The sequence below is a fragment of the Aegilops tauschii genome, chromosome 1 (assembly GCF_002575655.3).
Source record: "Aegilops tauschii subsp. strangulata cultivar AL8/78 chromosome 1, Aet v6.0, whole genome shotgun sequence".
Lineage (NCBI taxonomy): Eukaryota > Viridiplantae > Streptophyta > Magnoliopsida > Poales > Poaceae > Aegilops > Aegilops tauschii.
This window is the reverse complement of record NC_053035.3, coordinates 379,262,300-379,279,208: the sequence shown is the minus strand read 5'-3', so window position 1 is coordinate 379,279,208 and position 16,909 is coordinate 379,262,300. Positions and strand designations below refer to the sequence as shown.

Below are 16,909 nucleotides of genomic sequence, written 5' to 3'. Positions count from 1 at the left end.
TGCCACCAAGCTACAAGAGCTTCGTGATGAACTATAACATGCAAGGGATGGATAAGACAATTCCCGAGCTCTTCGCAATGCTAAAGGCTGTGGAGGTAGAAATCAAGGAGCATCAAGTGTTGATGGTCAACAAGACCACCAGTTTCAAGAAAAAGGGTAAAGGGAAGAAGGGGAACTTCAAGAAGAACGGCAAGCAAGTTACTGCTCAAGTGCAGAAGCCCAAGTCTGGACCTAAGCCTGAGACTGAGTGCCTCTACTGCAAAGGGACTGGTCACTGGAAGCGGAACTGCCCCAAGTATTTGGCAGATAAGAAGGATGGCAAGGTGAACAAAGGTATATGTGATATACATGTTATTGATGTGTACCTTGCTAATGCTCGCAGTAGTGTCTGGGTATTTGATACTGGTTCTGTTGCTAATATTTGCAACTCGAAACAGGGACTACGGATTAAGCAAAGATTGGCTAAGGATGAGGTGACGATGCGCGTGGGAAATGGTTCCAAAGTCGATGTGATCGCCGTCGGCACGCTACCTCTACATCTACCTTTGGGATTAGTTTTAGACCTGAATAATTGTTATTTGGTGTCAGCGTTAAGCATGAACATTATATCTGGATCTTGTTTGATGCAAGACGGTTATTCATTTAAATCAGAGAATAATGGTTGTTCTATTTACATGAGTAATATCTTTTATGGTCATGCACCCTTAAAGAGTGGCCTATTTTTGTTGAATCTCGATAGTAGTGACACACGTATTCATAATATTGAAGCAAAAAGATGCAGAGTTGATAATGATAGTGCAACTTATTTGTGGCACTGTCGTTTGGGTCATATTGGTGTAAAACGCATGAAGAAACTCCATTCTGATGGACTTTTGGAATCACTTGATTATGAATCACTTGGTACTTGTGAACCATGCCTCATGGGCAAGGTGACTAAAACTCCGTTCTCTGGAACAATTGTCACGACCGGTTTTTCAATAAAATATTTATTGAGAGACCAATCCCTTTTACGGACCAGTAAAGAAGAATTCCTTCTCACTGGTAGACAATATCTTGGTCACAGAAGAAAAATACCAGGAGTACTGAATATAATACAAGGCTGAGCGGAGACTGCCCAACAATTTATTACATGCATGCCGATAAAACATAACGGCGGATAGGGTGGCATAACTACTAACTCACGATAACAACGGTGGTGGATAAATCACAGCGAAGTGGATGGTATGACTCCTGAAAACTACAGCTCTTCGAGCGTCGGAGTGAAGCTCGAGGAGATTTATTGCGGGTGGCGGAAGCGTATATAATACAAGTGACCAGTATCCAGGATCGCACGGGACTGACTGGGATTCCTCTAGGCGTCGGACTCACTATCAAACTCTTCATCCATGAGATCGCCTTCGTCAACATCTGGCCAAATCAACAAGCCAGGTGAGTACTATGAAAGTACTCGCAAGACAGTTCGGACATAAGATATAACAAATGTAAACATGAAGCGTATGAACAGATTAACAAGTGCACTCAGACATAGAGATAAAACTGCACGGAAAATAAAAGAGAAGTCGGGCGGTAGTCCTCCCGAAATCCCAAAATAATATACTGGGTGCCAAACGAGGGTCTGAATGACTCCTCGGGAGGAAAATGCAAGAATAACAATGCCGCAGTCGGGCGTCAAGGCGACACCACAAAAAGGGCTTATAATGAAAATAAAGGACAAACATGCCACAGTCGGACGTCTGAGCGACATCAATAAAGGGCTTATATTGAAAATAAAAGACAAACCTGCCACAGTCGGACGTCTGAGCGACGTCACATAAAGGGCTTATATTGAAAATAAAAGACAATCATGCCACAGTCGGACGTCTGAGCGACATCACATAAAGGGCTTATATTGAAAATAAAAGACAATCATGCCACAGTCGGACGTCTGAGCGACATCACAAAAAGGGCTTATATTGAAAATAAAAGACAATCATGCCACAGTCGGACGTCTGAGCGACATCACATAAAGGGCTTATATTGATAACTTAGTAGCTCATGAATTTTAATCATATCAAGGGAATAATCAGGTATGAGATAAACAACAGGGGTTAGTCCATCCACAGGAATAACGTTCAACCAAGTTTACCACTCAAGTTTGTTCACCGGGGATTTACCACGAAGATTGACAGAGATATGGATTTACTGGCCATGGTCCTTGACCATGGATACGATGACTCGGAAGGATTTTGACTCTGCAGAGTTTGTACTTTAACCACAGCCAACGGATTTCAGTAGTCACGGGGACTAGTTTCGTTTACGGTGTTTTGGAAGAAACACATCTAACCAGTACACACCCATTCAACATTCCGAAGCCAGGAATCACCCTCGGCAACGTTCAAGAAAAACCTTGAGACGGGGAGGCTACAACCTCGCATAGCATGGGATCAAATTTATATACGCGCGCTCTAAGGGGTGCCCCCCTCTCGGTCCCAACCGGAAACACCCATGCCCCCTGGCCGGATGACTGGCTTTAATCCAGGGCCATGGAACCCTCATCCCGGCCCCTCTATTTGGTGTGTACACGGAAAGAGGTTACCAACTTACTAAACCGTATTCTTGGCAGAAAACATGTGGCGGCACGGAAAGGGGGAAGAACGATAACGTGACTCCGTCCACGTTAACGTCGGAATTTATCGGACCTCGTAAGGCTGGCATGCTACAACAATACCACCTTACTGCCTTTCATGTCACCACATGACTAGGCCATCTCCCATCAGAGATCACAGTAACTTCGGAACTCACGGATAGTTGCCTCACATACAACGAGATACTCACCGATGCTCATATGCCATGCACAACCATTCAAGCAAACATGAAAAACACCTATCATATCAAAGGTTCAAACATGCTTGCCTAGTTCGGAGAAGTCGGAGTCTAGCTCGGTGAAGTTAGCGGCTCCGTCACCTCTTCCGGAACCTACGGTATATCGGAAATGTATACTAGCGTGAAAACCAACGCGTGCATAAAAGTTGTTCCAAAAATTTTCCAAATAAATACTATAAAAAACTAGACAAAAATATAAGACTGTCAGAAAAAGAATCACTCAAAAATCACTTTTTATTAAAAAGTTATAAGGGTTTTTGTCCAGGGACTAATCTGTGATGAAACAGAAAAGAACCAGGGACTTAACTGAGAAAACAGAAAACGGTTCGAAGAGAAACGCGCCAGCCCACAGAGAAAACGTACTCGCCCGAAGGCGCCAACAGAAAACGCTTCGGGGAGAGAAAGAAGAGAGGCTGACGTGGGGGTCCCACATGTCAGGTTTAAATCCTCGCCGGCGCCCGAAGGCTGCGGTGGTCGCCGGCGTCGAACCACGGCGAGTCAGGGAGATCGGAGTGTACCAAGAGTATCAGCGTGTCCTTCCGCATCGGTGGGTGGTGGACTTGGGCGTCGGAGAGCACCACGTCGACGGCGACACTTTCTCCGGCGGACGGCGGCTCGGGCGATGGTGGGGAACTCCGGTGGTGTGCTGCAAACTTCAAATTGAAGCGCGGGTCAGAAGGAGGGATGCACTAGAGAGTTACTGGCAAGAGATGGGAGGCAGAGGTGCACGCACGGGAGCGAATCGAGCTGGATCCCGTGGCGGGTCGCGGCGGCCGGAGTTGAGGAAGGAGACTCCCTCGGGGCTCTTCCAGTGGCTAGGCGGGGTCTTGGTGGAGTGCAGAGGTAGTGTGGGTACTAGCTGGAGCTCGGGGCCTCTATTTATAGGCAGCTCGAGGGGGTGGCCGTGAACGGAGAATCTCCGGCGAGCGATTACGGCGAGGCAGTGGCTTGGCAGAGGGTTTAGGTGGCCAGGCAGCACCAGTGAGAGTTACTGGTCCCGTTCCACTGCTAAACTCGGTCGGGCATGGCGTAATGGCTTCGGTCTTCGTCGGGGTCGCCGTACTGGCACGGCGGCGGCAGAGAGCGCGCTCCGCGCCTAGCGGTTCACGACGAGGGTGGCAGCGCGCACGGGGGAGTGGAAGACCACGCGGCGGCCTCCGGTGGCTTGGGCGGCGCTGGTCAGCGCCGTCTACGCTGTGCTTCTTCCTGGCGGCCGCAAAGCCGCCGCTGGCGTCGGTCACGGGGCGGCGCACCTCCTCCTGCTCGTCGCCGACGCCCGCAAGCATCCAGGCGCTCGTGCGGTGCAGAGGCCAAGGGGGAGGGGACAGGAAACACGGCGACGCCGGGGCACTGGTGAGATTGGCAACGGACACTGAAGAAACGACAGTCGTTCAGACACTGTTAACTGAATTTGACTGAACATGACATTGACAGGGCTCTGAAGGTGTTCGATGAAATGATTTGGTGTGAAGAAAATTTTTCCTGGAGCTGGGACTTGGTGAGGTGACCTCTCAATGCACCCAGAGGCTGCCTGATTTTTCTCAGAATTTTTGGAGAGGGATTTGAACGAATTTCATCAAATTTGGCAAATCTGGTCCAAACTTGCAGCAAGTATAGTTTGAAAATTTTGAACTGGAGACCAGTGGATCTTCATGGATCTTGGTTGAGGGTTCAAAGGACTAGGAAGGGAAATTGGTTTGGGGGCAAAAATCAAAACAGAAAGGGTAGCTCCTTTGCAAATCTCCAAGAGCTAGAATGGAAGGCAGAAATTGTTTTTGATGAGAGATAAATGGAAATAATTATATGGAGAGATTCAACTTGCTGGATTTGAGGTACATCATGATCCAAAGGGGGGAAAGGTTTGTGAAAGAGGATTTGCACATAGGTCATGGCAAGAGAGATTTGTTGAAAGTGGAAAAGATCATTCCAAAAGCTATAGGACTTTTCAAAGGAATTGTCAAAAGACACTTTTCCAAGAGAGAAGTATTTTGGTTTGAGTCCAAATAAAAAGAAAGAACCTCCAAGACCAAAATCATGTCTTGGGTGAATCCAAATAAAAAAACTCTTGCCAATAAGAAAAATATCTTGAGAGGAAGGGTTCTTTTGAAGGAAAATTTAAATCACCTCCCTCAAGTCAAATAAAAATTTTGAAAAATCCAAATAAAAATTTTGGGTGTCACAACAATGGACCGAGCAACAGATTTGTTGAAAATCATACATATTGATGTATGTGGTCCGATGAATATTGAGGCTCGCGGCGGGTATCGTTATTTTCTCACCTTCACAGATGATATGAGTAGATATGGGTATATCTACTTAATGAAACATAAGTCTGAAACATTTGAAAAGTTCAAAGAATTTCAGAGTGAAGTGGAAAATCACCGTAACAAGAAAATAAAGTTTCTACGATCTGATCATGGAGGAGAATGTTTGAGTTACGAGTTTGGTCTTCATTTGAAACAATGCGGAATAGTTTCGCAACTCACGCCACCCGGAACACCACAGCGTAATGGTGTGTCCTAACATCGTAACCGCACTTTATTAGATATGGTGCGATCTAGGATGTCTCTTACTGATTTACCGCTATCATTTTGGGGTTATGCTTTAGAGACGGCTGCATTCACGTTAAATAGGGCACCATCTAAATCCGTTGAGACGACACCTTATGAACTGTGGTTTGGCAAGAAACCCAAGTTGTCGTTTCTTAAAGTTTGGGGCTGCGATACTTATGTGAAAAAGCTTCAACCTGATAAGCTCGAACCCAAATCGGAGAAATGTGTCTTCATAGGATACCCAAAGGAGACTGTTGGGTACACCTTCTATCACAGATCCGAAGGCAAGACATTCGTTGCTAAGAATGGATCCTTTCTAGAGAAGGAGTTTCTCTCGAAAGAAGTGAGTGGGACGAAAGTAGAACTTGATGAGGTAACTGTACCTGCTCCCTTATTGGAAAGTAGTTCATCACAGAAATCTGTTCCTGTGACTCCTACACCAATTACTGAGGAAGCTAATGATGATGATCATGTAACTTCAGATCAAGTTACTACCGAACCTCGTAGGTCAACCAGAGTAAGATCCGCACCAGAGTGGTACGGTAATCCTGTTCTGGAGGTCATGTTACTTGACCATGACGAACCTACGAACTATGAGGAAGTGATGATGAGCCCAGTTTTCGTGAAATGGCTTGAGGCCATGAAATCTGAGATGGGATCCATGTATGAGAACAAAGTGTGGACTTTGGTTGACTTGCCCGATGATCGGCAAGCCATCGAGAATAAATGGATCTTCAAGAAGAAGACTGACGCTGACGGTAATGTTACTCTCTACAAAGCTCGACTTGTTGCGAAAGGTTTTCGACAAGTTCAAGGAGTTGACTACGATGAGACCTTCTCACCCGTAGCGATGCTTAAGTCCGTCCGAATCATGTTAGCAATTGCTGCATTTTATGATTATGAAATTTGGTAAATGGATGTAAAGACTGCATTCCTGAATGGGTTTCTGGAAGAAGAGTTGTATATGATGCAATCTGAAGGTTTTATCGATCCAAAGGATGCTAACAAAGTGTGCAAGCTCCAGCGATCCATTTATGGACTGGTGCAAGCATCTCGGAGTTGGAATAAATGTTTTGATAGTGTGATCAAAGCATATGGTTTTATACAGACTTTTGGAGAAGCCTATATTTACAAGAAAGTGAGTGGGAGCTCTGTAGCATTTCTAATATTATATGTGGATGACATATTATTGATTGGAAATTATATAGAATTTCTGGATAGCATAAAAGGATACTTGAATAAGAGTTTTTCAATGAAAGACCTCGGTGAAGCTGCTTATATATTGGGCATCAAGATCTATAGAGATAGATCAAGACGCTTAATTGGACTTTTACGAAGCACATACCTTGATAAAGTTTTGAAGAAGTTCAAAATGGATCAAGCAAAGAAAGGGTTCTTGCCTGTGTTACAAGGTGTGAAGTTGAGTCAGACTCAATGCTCGACCACTACAGAAGAAAGAGAGAAAATGAAGCTCATTCCCTATGCTTCAGCCATAGGTTCTATCATGTATGCAATGCTGTGTACCAGACCTGATGTGTGCCTTGCTATTAGTTTAGCAGGGAGGTACCAAAGTAATCCATGAGTGGATCACTGGACAACGGTCAAGAACATCCTGAAATACCTGAAAAGGACTAAGGATATGTTTCTCGTTTATGGAGGTGAAAAAGACCTCGTCGTAAATGGTTACGTCGATGCAAGCTTTAACACTGATCCGGATGACTCTAAGTCACAAACCGGATACGTATTTATATTGAACGGTGGAGCTGTTAGTTGGTGCAGTTCTAAGCAAAGCATCGTGGCGGGATCTACGTGTGAAGCGGAGTATATAGTTGCTTCGGAAGCAGCAAATGAAGGAGTCTGGATGAAGGAGTTCATATCCGATCTAGGTGTCATACCTACTACATCGGGTCCAATGAAAATCTTTTGTGACAATAGTGGTGCAATTGCCTTGGCAAAAGAATCTAGATTTCACAAGAGAACCAAGCACATCAAGAGATGCTTCAATTCCATCCGCGGTCAAGTCAAGGAGGGAGACATAGAGATTTGCAAGATACATGCGGATCTAAATATTGCAGACCCGTTGACTAAGCCTCTCTCACGAGCAAAACATGATCATCACCAAGACTCCATGGGTGTTAGAATCATTACTGTGTAATCTAGATTATTGACTCTAGTGCAAGTGGGAGACTGAAGGAAATATGCCCTAGAGGCAATAATAAAGTTGTTATTTATATTTCCTTATATCATGATAAATGTTTATTATTCATGCTAGAATTTTATTAACCGAAAACTTAGTACATGTGTGAATACAAAGACAAACAGAGTGTCACTAGTATGCCTCTACTTGACTAGCTCGTTGAATCAAAGATGGTTAAGTTTCCTAGCCATAGATATGAGTTGTCATTTGATTAACGGGATCACATCATTAGAGAATGATGTGATTGACTTGACCCATTCTGTTGGCTTAGCACTTGATCGTTTAGTTTGTTGCTATTGCTTTCTTCATGACTTATACATGTTCCTATGACTATGAGATTATGCAACTCCCAAATACTGGAGGAACACTTAGTGTGCTATTAAATGTCACAACGTAACTGGGTGATTATAAAGATGCTCTACAGGTGTCTCCGATGGTGTTTGTTGAGTTGGCATAGATCGAGATTAGGATTTGTCACTCTGATTGTCGGAGAGGTATCTCTGGGCCCTCTCGGTAATGCACATCCCTATAAGCCTTGCAAGCAATGTGACTAATGAGTTAGTTGCGGGATGATGCATTACGGAACAAGTAAAGAGACTTGTCGGTAACGAGATTGAACTAGGCATTGAGATACCGACGATCGAATCTCGGTCAAGTAACATACCGATGACAAAGGGAACAACGTATGTTGTTATGCGGTTTGACCGATAAAGATCTTCGTAGAATATGTAGGAACCAATATGAGCATCCAGGTTCCGCTATTGGTTATTGACCGGAGATGAGTCTCGGTCATGTGTACATAGTTCTCAAACCCGTAGGGTCCGCACGCTTAACGTTCGGTGATGATCGGCATTATGAGTTTATGTGTTTTGATGTACCGAAGGTAGTTCAGAGTTCCGGATGTGATCACGCACATGACGAGGAGTCTCGAAATGGTCGAGACCTAAAGATTGATATATTGGATGACTATATTCGGACACCGGATGAGTTCCGGGGGTCACCGGATAATTATCACAGTGCCGGGGGGTTATCGGAACCCCCGGGGGAACTAATGGGCCAACATGGGCCTTGTGTGAGAGAGAGGAGGGGGCCTTAGGGCTGGCCGCCCCCCTGTAACATTCCAAATTTTCAATTTGGAATGTTATACATTAGATCATCATTGCATATCATATTTTATTGCATTTTGGTTGATCCTAGAAATTCTACGCAACTCAAGGACCTTCGGAGAGAGTTGGGGATTTCGTTATTTTCATATTCGAGTTTTTCTCGAATTTTGAAAAGAGGATCGTTTGATTTTAATTATTTTTCTCTGAAATATTTCTTTTATTAAAAATAAAAGAGAGAGGATAAAATGACTTCCTCAAAATAAAGAAATATCGGAGATTTAATATTAAAATCAAATAAGATTTTTATTCGGATTTTTGTTGCTATTCTATTTGAATTAGGAAAAATATGCGTTTTTCAAAATTGCATTTTAGGCCCAAATAAATGTTCACCTTGTCCGGCCTATTTTTAGAGGACGGGAAAAATTTATTTCGGAATTTTTGGAGTCCGTATAGTATTTTTTTTCTGCACGTCGGAATTATATTAAAAAAAGTCAAACCAACTTCGGGCCGGCCCCTTTATAAGCCCCCCCCCCCCCCCCCCCGCGCAGCCCAACCCGCCGCCACCCTAACCCCGCGCCGCCCGCCGCCGCCCCGCCGCCCGTCGCCGCCGGAGCCGCCGCCAGCCGGAGTTCGAGGTAGCCGCCGGTTTTTTTTAAAAAAACCGATCGGTTTTATTTCGTAAACCCTAGTTTCGTTTTTATTTAGATCGGTTCGGTTTATTTTTATCGGTTTAATTATTTAGCGCACGCCCGTTCGTTCGTTTTAACGAACGGTTTTCACCGTTTAACCGCAGACAGCGAACGTTCGTTCGTTAGCCTGTTCGTCAGTTTTTCTTTTTCTCGGATTTTCCACGATTATTTTCGATCGCGATTTCTGATCCGATTTTCGTTCTAGTATAACTTTTCGCTCGTTTATCGGAATCAGACGATTCAAGCGCCTAGAGTTTCGTCTCGAAACCCTCTTTCTGTTTAGCCAGCTTAAACAAGTTTTTGCTACTATAAAATTTGACTTTAGTCCAGATTAGTAAACGAAGCTTGTTTATTTCGCCGTTTGAGTTTTGTTGCTTCATTTGATTTGTTTCTTTCTGCAAACCGGAGTTCTTAAGTGGAACTTTCTGGTTAGATCTCTTATTTGAGTTTTACCCGTGCCCTTGCTTGATTGCTTATTGTATGCTTGTTTGTTTGCGATAGAGTACCCGGAGTGTGAAGCGTGCTACTACGATTCTCTAGGTTTCGCGGATCATCAGCAAGGCAAGTAACACTTTGATCATACCTCTTTACTACCCAGTTTTACTGCATTAGATCAATCCCCAAACAATTGCATGGTTAGGTTCTGAATTAAATTGTGGGTTGGGAAGTAGCTGAGGTAGTACCTATTCACCTGTTTATTATCAAACCCTGGGAGTTACTTCTACGTTATGATTATATTGCTATGTTATGCTCGTAGACGTGGATTGGGTTTGAGTGTATTCATGACAGATGTGAGATTGTTAATTAATGGTTAAACTTAAGGTGGCAACTTAAATACACATCTGGGTGGATTGAGGCACCTGGGGTACCCAGTGATTGCCTATATTTTTTGGAAATCCCGGGGTACCGTGTGATTCTCCTATGGACCGCCACCCAGGCTCAAAGGGATCATGATATTATTCATACTAAAAACTTCCGTGTGCAGCCACAAGCTATTATGGGCTCTAGCATAGTTGATTAAGTCGTGTGAACTCTTATAGTGGTAGACTAGCAGATGTAGGGGATGTAGGTGGTACGGTCTATCCATCGTAAGGTGCTAACGCTTCTGAAAGACTATGTCTCGGTCATCCGTTTCTCAAACATCATGTAGTGCGAGAAATCAAACGGAGGAGATCAAGTCTTGTGGGGAAAAGTGCGCAAACCTCTGCAGAGTGTACAAACTAATCATGGTTAGCCGTGTCCCCGGTTATGGACATTTTGAGTATCTGGTCCTTGGATTATCATGTTGATCTCATCACTACTTGATTTAATTTGATGGGTTGTTAATGATTACTTTTAATTGGGATTGAGAGCGGGTTTACCTTCTCAATGTTTTCAACAAACTTTGTAGTTAAATAAAATATATTCCTTTGCAGTAGGGAAAAATTGGCTTTTCGCAAAACATATTAACCATACAGCCTCCACCAGCCATATATGCATGTAGTGATAGCATTATTCTGTTCATTACTCTCTTGTGTTACTTTGCCAGCATATTCCATGTGCTGACCCGTTTTCGGGCTGCAACGTATCATGTTGCAGACTTTTCAGACGACGAGTAAGGAGCCTTAGGTCGTGGTCTTTCACTCAGTGATGCCGTTGGAGTTGATGGACTCACTTTATCTTCCAAGCCTTCCGCTGTTATCGTTTTAGATGGCCTTAAGCCATATTTATTGTAATAGGTTCTCTTTTGAGACATTCGATGTAATAAGTGTGTGATTGCTACTCTGTTATAAATCCTTCAAGTACTGTGTACTGTGTGTGTCAGCATTACCGATCCAGGGATGACACTTATGCACAGAGATCAGACTGTCTGAGGTCTGGTCGCTACACCCCCCCCCTTGAGGAGTACGAATTGGACAAGGAGGGGGCGGCGCCACCTCTTTCCCTCCCTCTCTCCCTCTCCTTCCTTCCCCCTCCTAGTAGGACTAGGAAAGGAGGAATCCTACTCCTACTAGGAGGAGGATTCCTCCTCCCTTGGCGCGCCCCCTAGGGTCGGCCACCCTCCTCCTCCCCTCCTTTATATACGGGGGAAGGGGGCACCCCATAGACACACAAGTTGATCATTGATCTCTTAGCCGTGTGCGGTGCCCCCCTCCATCATAATCAACCTCGTTCATATCGTTGCAGTGCTTAGGCGAAGCCCTGCGCCGGTAGCTTAATCATCACCGTCATCACGCTGTCGTGCTGACGAAGCTCTCCCTCGACACTCAGCTGGATCGAGAGTTCATGGGACGTCACCGAGCCAAACGTGTGCAGACCGCGGAGGTGCCGTACTTTCGATACTAGGATCGGTCGGATCGTGAAGACGTATGACTACATCAACCGCGTTGTCATAACGCTTCCGCTTACGGTCTACGAGGGTACGTGGACTACACTCTCCCCTCTCGTTGCTATGCATCACCATGATCTTGCGTGTGCGTAGGAATTTTTTTGAAATTACTGCGTTCCCCAACATTTTTTTCCATCTCTAGTTACTTTCTTGCAATGCTGGTAAAACATTCCTTAACTTTCAAAAGGTTAGTCCAAAAGTGTGAGTATCCCACCTTTGTTTTAATATCAAGCGTTTTCCTTTAACATATTTATTCAGAAGCACATATTGCCATAACCTAGATTTAGTCTCTAACTTCCAAAACAAGTTGGCAAGTAGAGCCTTGTTCATTAAATCAAAATTTAGAATCCCCAATCCCCCTTGATTGACAACATGTTTTCCAATTTACCAAATATTTTTTATCTTCGTCAACTTGCCAAACAAGCCTAGCTCAAAAAATCACCTTCCTTCCTCACCCCAACAGCTATGGGATAGAAAGACATCATAATAAAGGAATGTTAGTCAAACAAGCATTGTTCAGTAATTTCCCTTGCCAACAAGCACACATTTTCTCATTTGTTTCAGTGACCACTTTCCAATGATTATTTTTAATCCCAATGTTTGAATAGGGAATCCCAAATATTTTAAATGGACAGGGCCCAATTCACATGTGAAGATTTCTGGATATAATCTACTAGCTCTGTAACTTAATATAAGACTTTTTTTGCACTATGATACATTTTGATACAGAGGGAGTAGTTTTTTACATAGCCACTCTAAAGGAAAAGCTCACTCTTATGGAAATTAATAGTCAGTCCCAATATTTGTTCAACTGCACATAAGATAAATTTGATATATCTGACACTATTTTCATCATCTTGCAAAAGGAAAATGGTGTGATCAGCATATTGCAACATGTTAAGTCCCCTATCTAAAATTTCTCCCAAATCTCCCCTGACAAAATCATATTGTCTAGCTTTGTCCATAATAATGGCCAAAGCGTCAACGGCCAAGTCCAACAATAAAGTGAGGGTCTCGACTTCGAAAATAAACCTCACAACCCCTCCTACCTTTGGAAAATCGTAAACAAACAACTTCGCCCCCTCCGCGATATCTCCTTTGTCCTCACCAACAATGGCACATCCACTTTCTTCTGGCTGGACGCTTGGCTTCTTTCGACCCCACTAGCAGACACCTACCCACACCTCTTCTCCCACTCCACCTCACCCTCAGTACTGGTATCACATGTCATGCATAATGGTTTACTCGCTACTCTGCGGAACCGCCTAACCAATGTTGCTTCTGTAGAGCTTGCGTCTGTTTTGTCTCTGTTGCAGGATGTTGCCACCAACGACGCGCCCGACGACAGGTTCCTCAACCACGGATCCTCCTTCTCCTCGAGGTGCGCCTACTCGTTGCTCTCCTCCGACCACGAGTTCGATCTCAACGCAGGGTACATCTGGAGCTCCAAGGCACCTATCAAGGTCAAGATCTTCGGCTGGCTTCTCTGTCGTGACAGGTTGAGCACGATGGCGAACTTACACCGGAAGACCATCACATCTGACTCGGTCTGCCCGCGGTGCACACTCACCCATGAGGACGCCGCGCACGTCGCCATTCTTTGCCCATGCGCGATACAGGTCTGGGCCCTCTTGGGGTTGCAGCAACCTCACTCCATCAACCTTCTTTGGGATACTACAACACCGGTCGGCCTCGACATCAACATTTGGCCCACCGTCGCCCTCGCCATTCTATGGAAACTGTGGGATTCCAGGAATGCTCGTGTCTTTCGCAATGAACAACACACACCCCTAGATACTCTTCGGAACATTATCTCGGATTTCACGCTTTGGGCCTTTAGGTTTAAGGACCCCGTCAGTAGGGAGGCTGCCGTGTCTTGGCGCCTATACCTATCCTCTCGTTGTAACCCGTAATGTAACTTGCCCCTTGGGCCTTTTGAGTAATATATACAGGTGGGGATCCTCTCCCCCCCCCCCCCCCCCCCGGTGATTGTTCAAAAAAAACAATAAAGTGAGGGGGCATCTCCATGCCTCAAGCCTTTATGAGTTGTAAAATAAGGACCAATATTATCATTTACCTTGACCCCTACATGACCTCCTCTCATGGTACACATGATCCGATCAAACCACTTATCAAGGGAAACCTTTACGTTCCTACATTTGATAGACAAAAGGACACATTTATCTTATCAATAATCTTTTCAAAATCAACATTAAACAAAAGGGCATTTTGTTTCTAGTGATGGATAGAATTTAAAGCTTCATGTAGAACAAGTGAACAACCACACCTTCCATGATATATCTTCCTTTCACAAATCCTGTGTTGAGTTTGTGAGATGACAGGGCTCACCACTTTGCTAAGTCTATTCATTGACACTTTACTAATTATTTTAAACTCACACTCAGTAAACAAATAGGTTTAAACTTCTGAATTTGTTTAGCATCCATTCTACAAGTACATGATGTTGCGGAAGATGACCTGGATGGCCACATGTCCTCTTAGGAAACTAGGCAGCGTTAGCATTGGTACGACTCCTAATGGAATGAGGAACACACAATGTCCGGAATTAAAAAGATGGGGTCAGCTTATTCAATTTTGAAGTTTGGAAATAATCAATCTGACAAAGAGTGAAAAAACACTTAGCTCATATATCAATGTGACAAATTGTTATATTATTGTTCGGTTAGTAAGAACGGAAGATGATACACGGGCCAAACCACAAGGTCTTCAATACAAATTTAAGGTAGGTAGTACTGCAGTATCTCAGATATCAATGTGTCAAATTGTTATATTATTGTTCCTTCAGTAAGAACTCAAGGTACACGAGCCAAACCACAAGGTCTAGAATACAAGTTTGAGATATGGCATTACCACAGTATCTCAGATATCAATGTGAAAATTGTTATATTATTGTCCGTTCAGTAAGAACTGAAGATAATACACGAGCCAAACCACAAGGTCTCGAATACAAACTTGAGATACATAGTACCACAGTGATGGGAAAATATGGCTAATACTCCCTCCGTAAACTAATATAAGAGCGTTTAGATAGCTAAAGTAGTGATCTAAACACTCTTATATTAGTTTACAGAGGGAGTACAATGCAAGAATGTAGAAATGCAGACTGGCTTGGTTGTTCATCAGATCCCAAATGTTCCGAGGGGATCTTCTTTGCTTCCCATCATAGTAGGAAGGGCAAAGGAAAAATAGTAATAGTACACACTCTACTGCCTTAGGCTGTGCATAATGTATTCCGCGTACAGATCCCTGAAAAAGAATCAAAGCAATTTTTGTCAACATAAATCGACGCCTTGGAGCCTCGAGGACTCTCCGTCTTTAATTACAGGATCATATCCCCCAAAATGATGAGAGCTTACATGGAGTGCTGGATGGCAGCACGAGCATCATCGGCGGGGAGGAAGTCGTTGACAGCCACCTCCTTGTTCTCATTCTTCTTGTCTGAAAGATTTGATCAGCCAAGAATCACACACTTGAAGCCTGAAGATGCATGAAAGGGTTGTGGAAATGCGAGATAAGGCAAGCAATGGTATGCGTACAATCTTCGAAGAAGCGGCGGATCTCCTGGAGGCGATGAGGAGAGAGCTCGCTGAGATGGTTGAGGTTGTGGTACTCGGGGTCGTCGGCGCAGACGGCTATGATCTTGTCATCCTTCTCACCCTGTTTAAGAAAAATAGCAGAGAGTATGATATAAATATAAGCTTGATGCCAAAATGGTGGCTGGAAAGTTGACTTGAACACTTGGACAGAGATGAAGGGATTGGTTTAGCGTGCCTGATCGATCATAGGCATGAGGCCGATGGCCCTGGCCCGGAGGAAGGTGCCGGGGAGGACGGGTTCCTGGTTTGAAATGAAATGAAATAATTAATTAACACGCGGCTGTCAGAAAAAGAACGGTGGGTAATGCAGACGGTGATGCCTTGACAGGATTGTTAATTTGCACTTGTCATAACCGGAGCATGATTGGAGTGTTGGTCGATTCACTCACCTGCATGAGGACGAGGACATCGATGGGGTCGTTGTCCTCGCAGAGGGTGCGTGGGACGAAGCCGTAGTTGTGAGGGTACACCACGGACGAGTACAGGATCCGGTCAACCTGGCAGAGATGATGATCTCAGAACACATTCATGCGTGCCGATGCAAATTAACAGGGCAAAAGTTTCAGACCTTGATCATCCCGGTCTTCTTGTCGAGCTCGTACTTGACCTTGCTCCCCTTGGTGATCTCCACCACCACGTTGAACACCGCCGGAGCGCCGGGGCCTGCAGCGGGCAATTCGCGCAAGGGATCAATCAATCAGCACATGCGTTCCGCGTGAGCAACCAACCAACCAACAGCTCCGGCCGGACGGACGGATCTGAAACGAAATGGAGAAAGGGGCTCACCGATCTCGAGGTCGTGCCACGGGTGGGCGGCGACGGACCTCCGGGAGAGGGAGGAGAGGATCCGCTCGTTGAGCCGCGGCGTCTGCCTCTTGGGCTCCGCCGCCGCCTTCTCGCCGGCGGCCTTGTCCTGGCTCATCTTCGATCGAAGGAGGTCGCCGCTTAATCTGCTGCGTGCGCTGGATCGTTGCGCGGCTCCGAGGACGGGATGGCCGAAACGTCCGCGGCCCGGCGTGCATATATAGGGGAGAGAAGAGCAGTTGGCAGGGGGCGGGGGGACGAGCGGTGAACGCGTCGTCGTCGGATGTATGCGGTGCCGTGCCGGTGCGAAGCTTCGGCCCCGCATCCAGACCGATCACACCAACACGTGCACCGTCAACAAAAAACATAATAACAGTATAAACAAACTCGGCAACTGGCTGGGCAGAACCCCTGCACATGCGCAACGTGCATGGATCGATCAAAGCATCCAGTCACTCACGACGCACTATGCGCCCTCGTTCATACCTTAAATAAAGTACATAAAAGCTGCCACTGGCACGATGCTGCGGTCAAATTTAAATTATTTTTCCTCGTGATGGGGGCACACGCCACCATGTTCATCGACGTGCCGTGATCATCGTGTCAACTTTGTGGGGTTTCGCCCGGCTGGACGGAGTGACCCACCCACCACCACAGGTTAGTTTCGCGACGAATAGATTTATTTCATTTCACATCGAAGCACAAATCAGCTCG

At 45.1% G+C, this 16,909-nt stretch overlaps 1 protein-coding gene across 2 annotated transcripts; it reads right to left on the bottom strand.

Annotated features, from left to right (window-relative positions):
• Positions 1 to 14,537: 14,537 nt before the first annotated feature.
• Positions 14,538 to 16,467, bottom strand: LOC109753142 (soluble inorganic pyrophosphatase). Of its 2 annotated transcripts, XR_002230417.4 has the most exons (8): positions 16,178 to 16,467; positions 15,960 to 16,054; positions 15,781 to 15,888; positions 15,567 to 15,632; positions 15,332 to 15,452; positions 15,152 to 15,233; positions 14,875 to 15,041; positions 14,538 to 14,791 (listed from the first exon to the last, which is right to left on the bottom strand). XR_002230417.4 is itself a non-coding variant. In XM_020312065.4 (7 exons), the coding sequence occupies exons 1-7, from the start codon at positions 16,311 to 16,313 to the stop codon at positions 14,999 to 15,001; spliced, it is 651 nt and encodes a 216-aa protein (XP_020167654.1). In that variant the 5' UTR covers positions 16,314 to 16,467; the 3' UTR covers positions 14,538 to 14,998. The 2 variants fall into 2 exon arrangements, 1 of the variants encoding a protein (XP_020167654.1); XM_020312065.4 differs by having other exon boundaries at positions 14,538 to 15,041.
• Between the last annotated feature and the right edge of the window lie 442 nt (positions 16,468 to 16,909).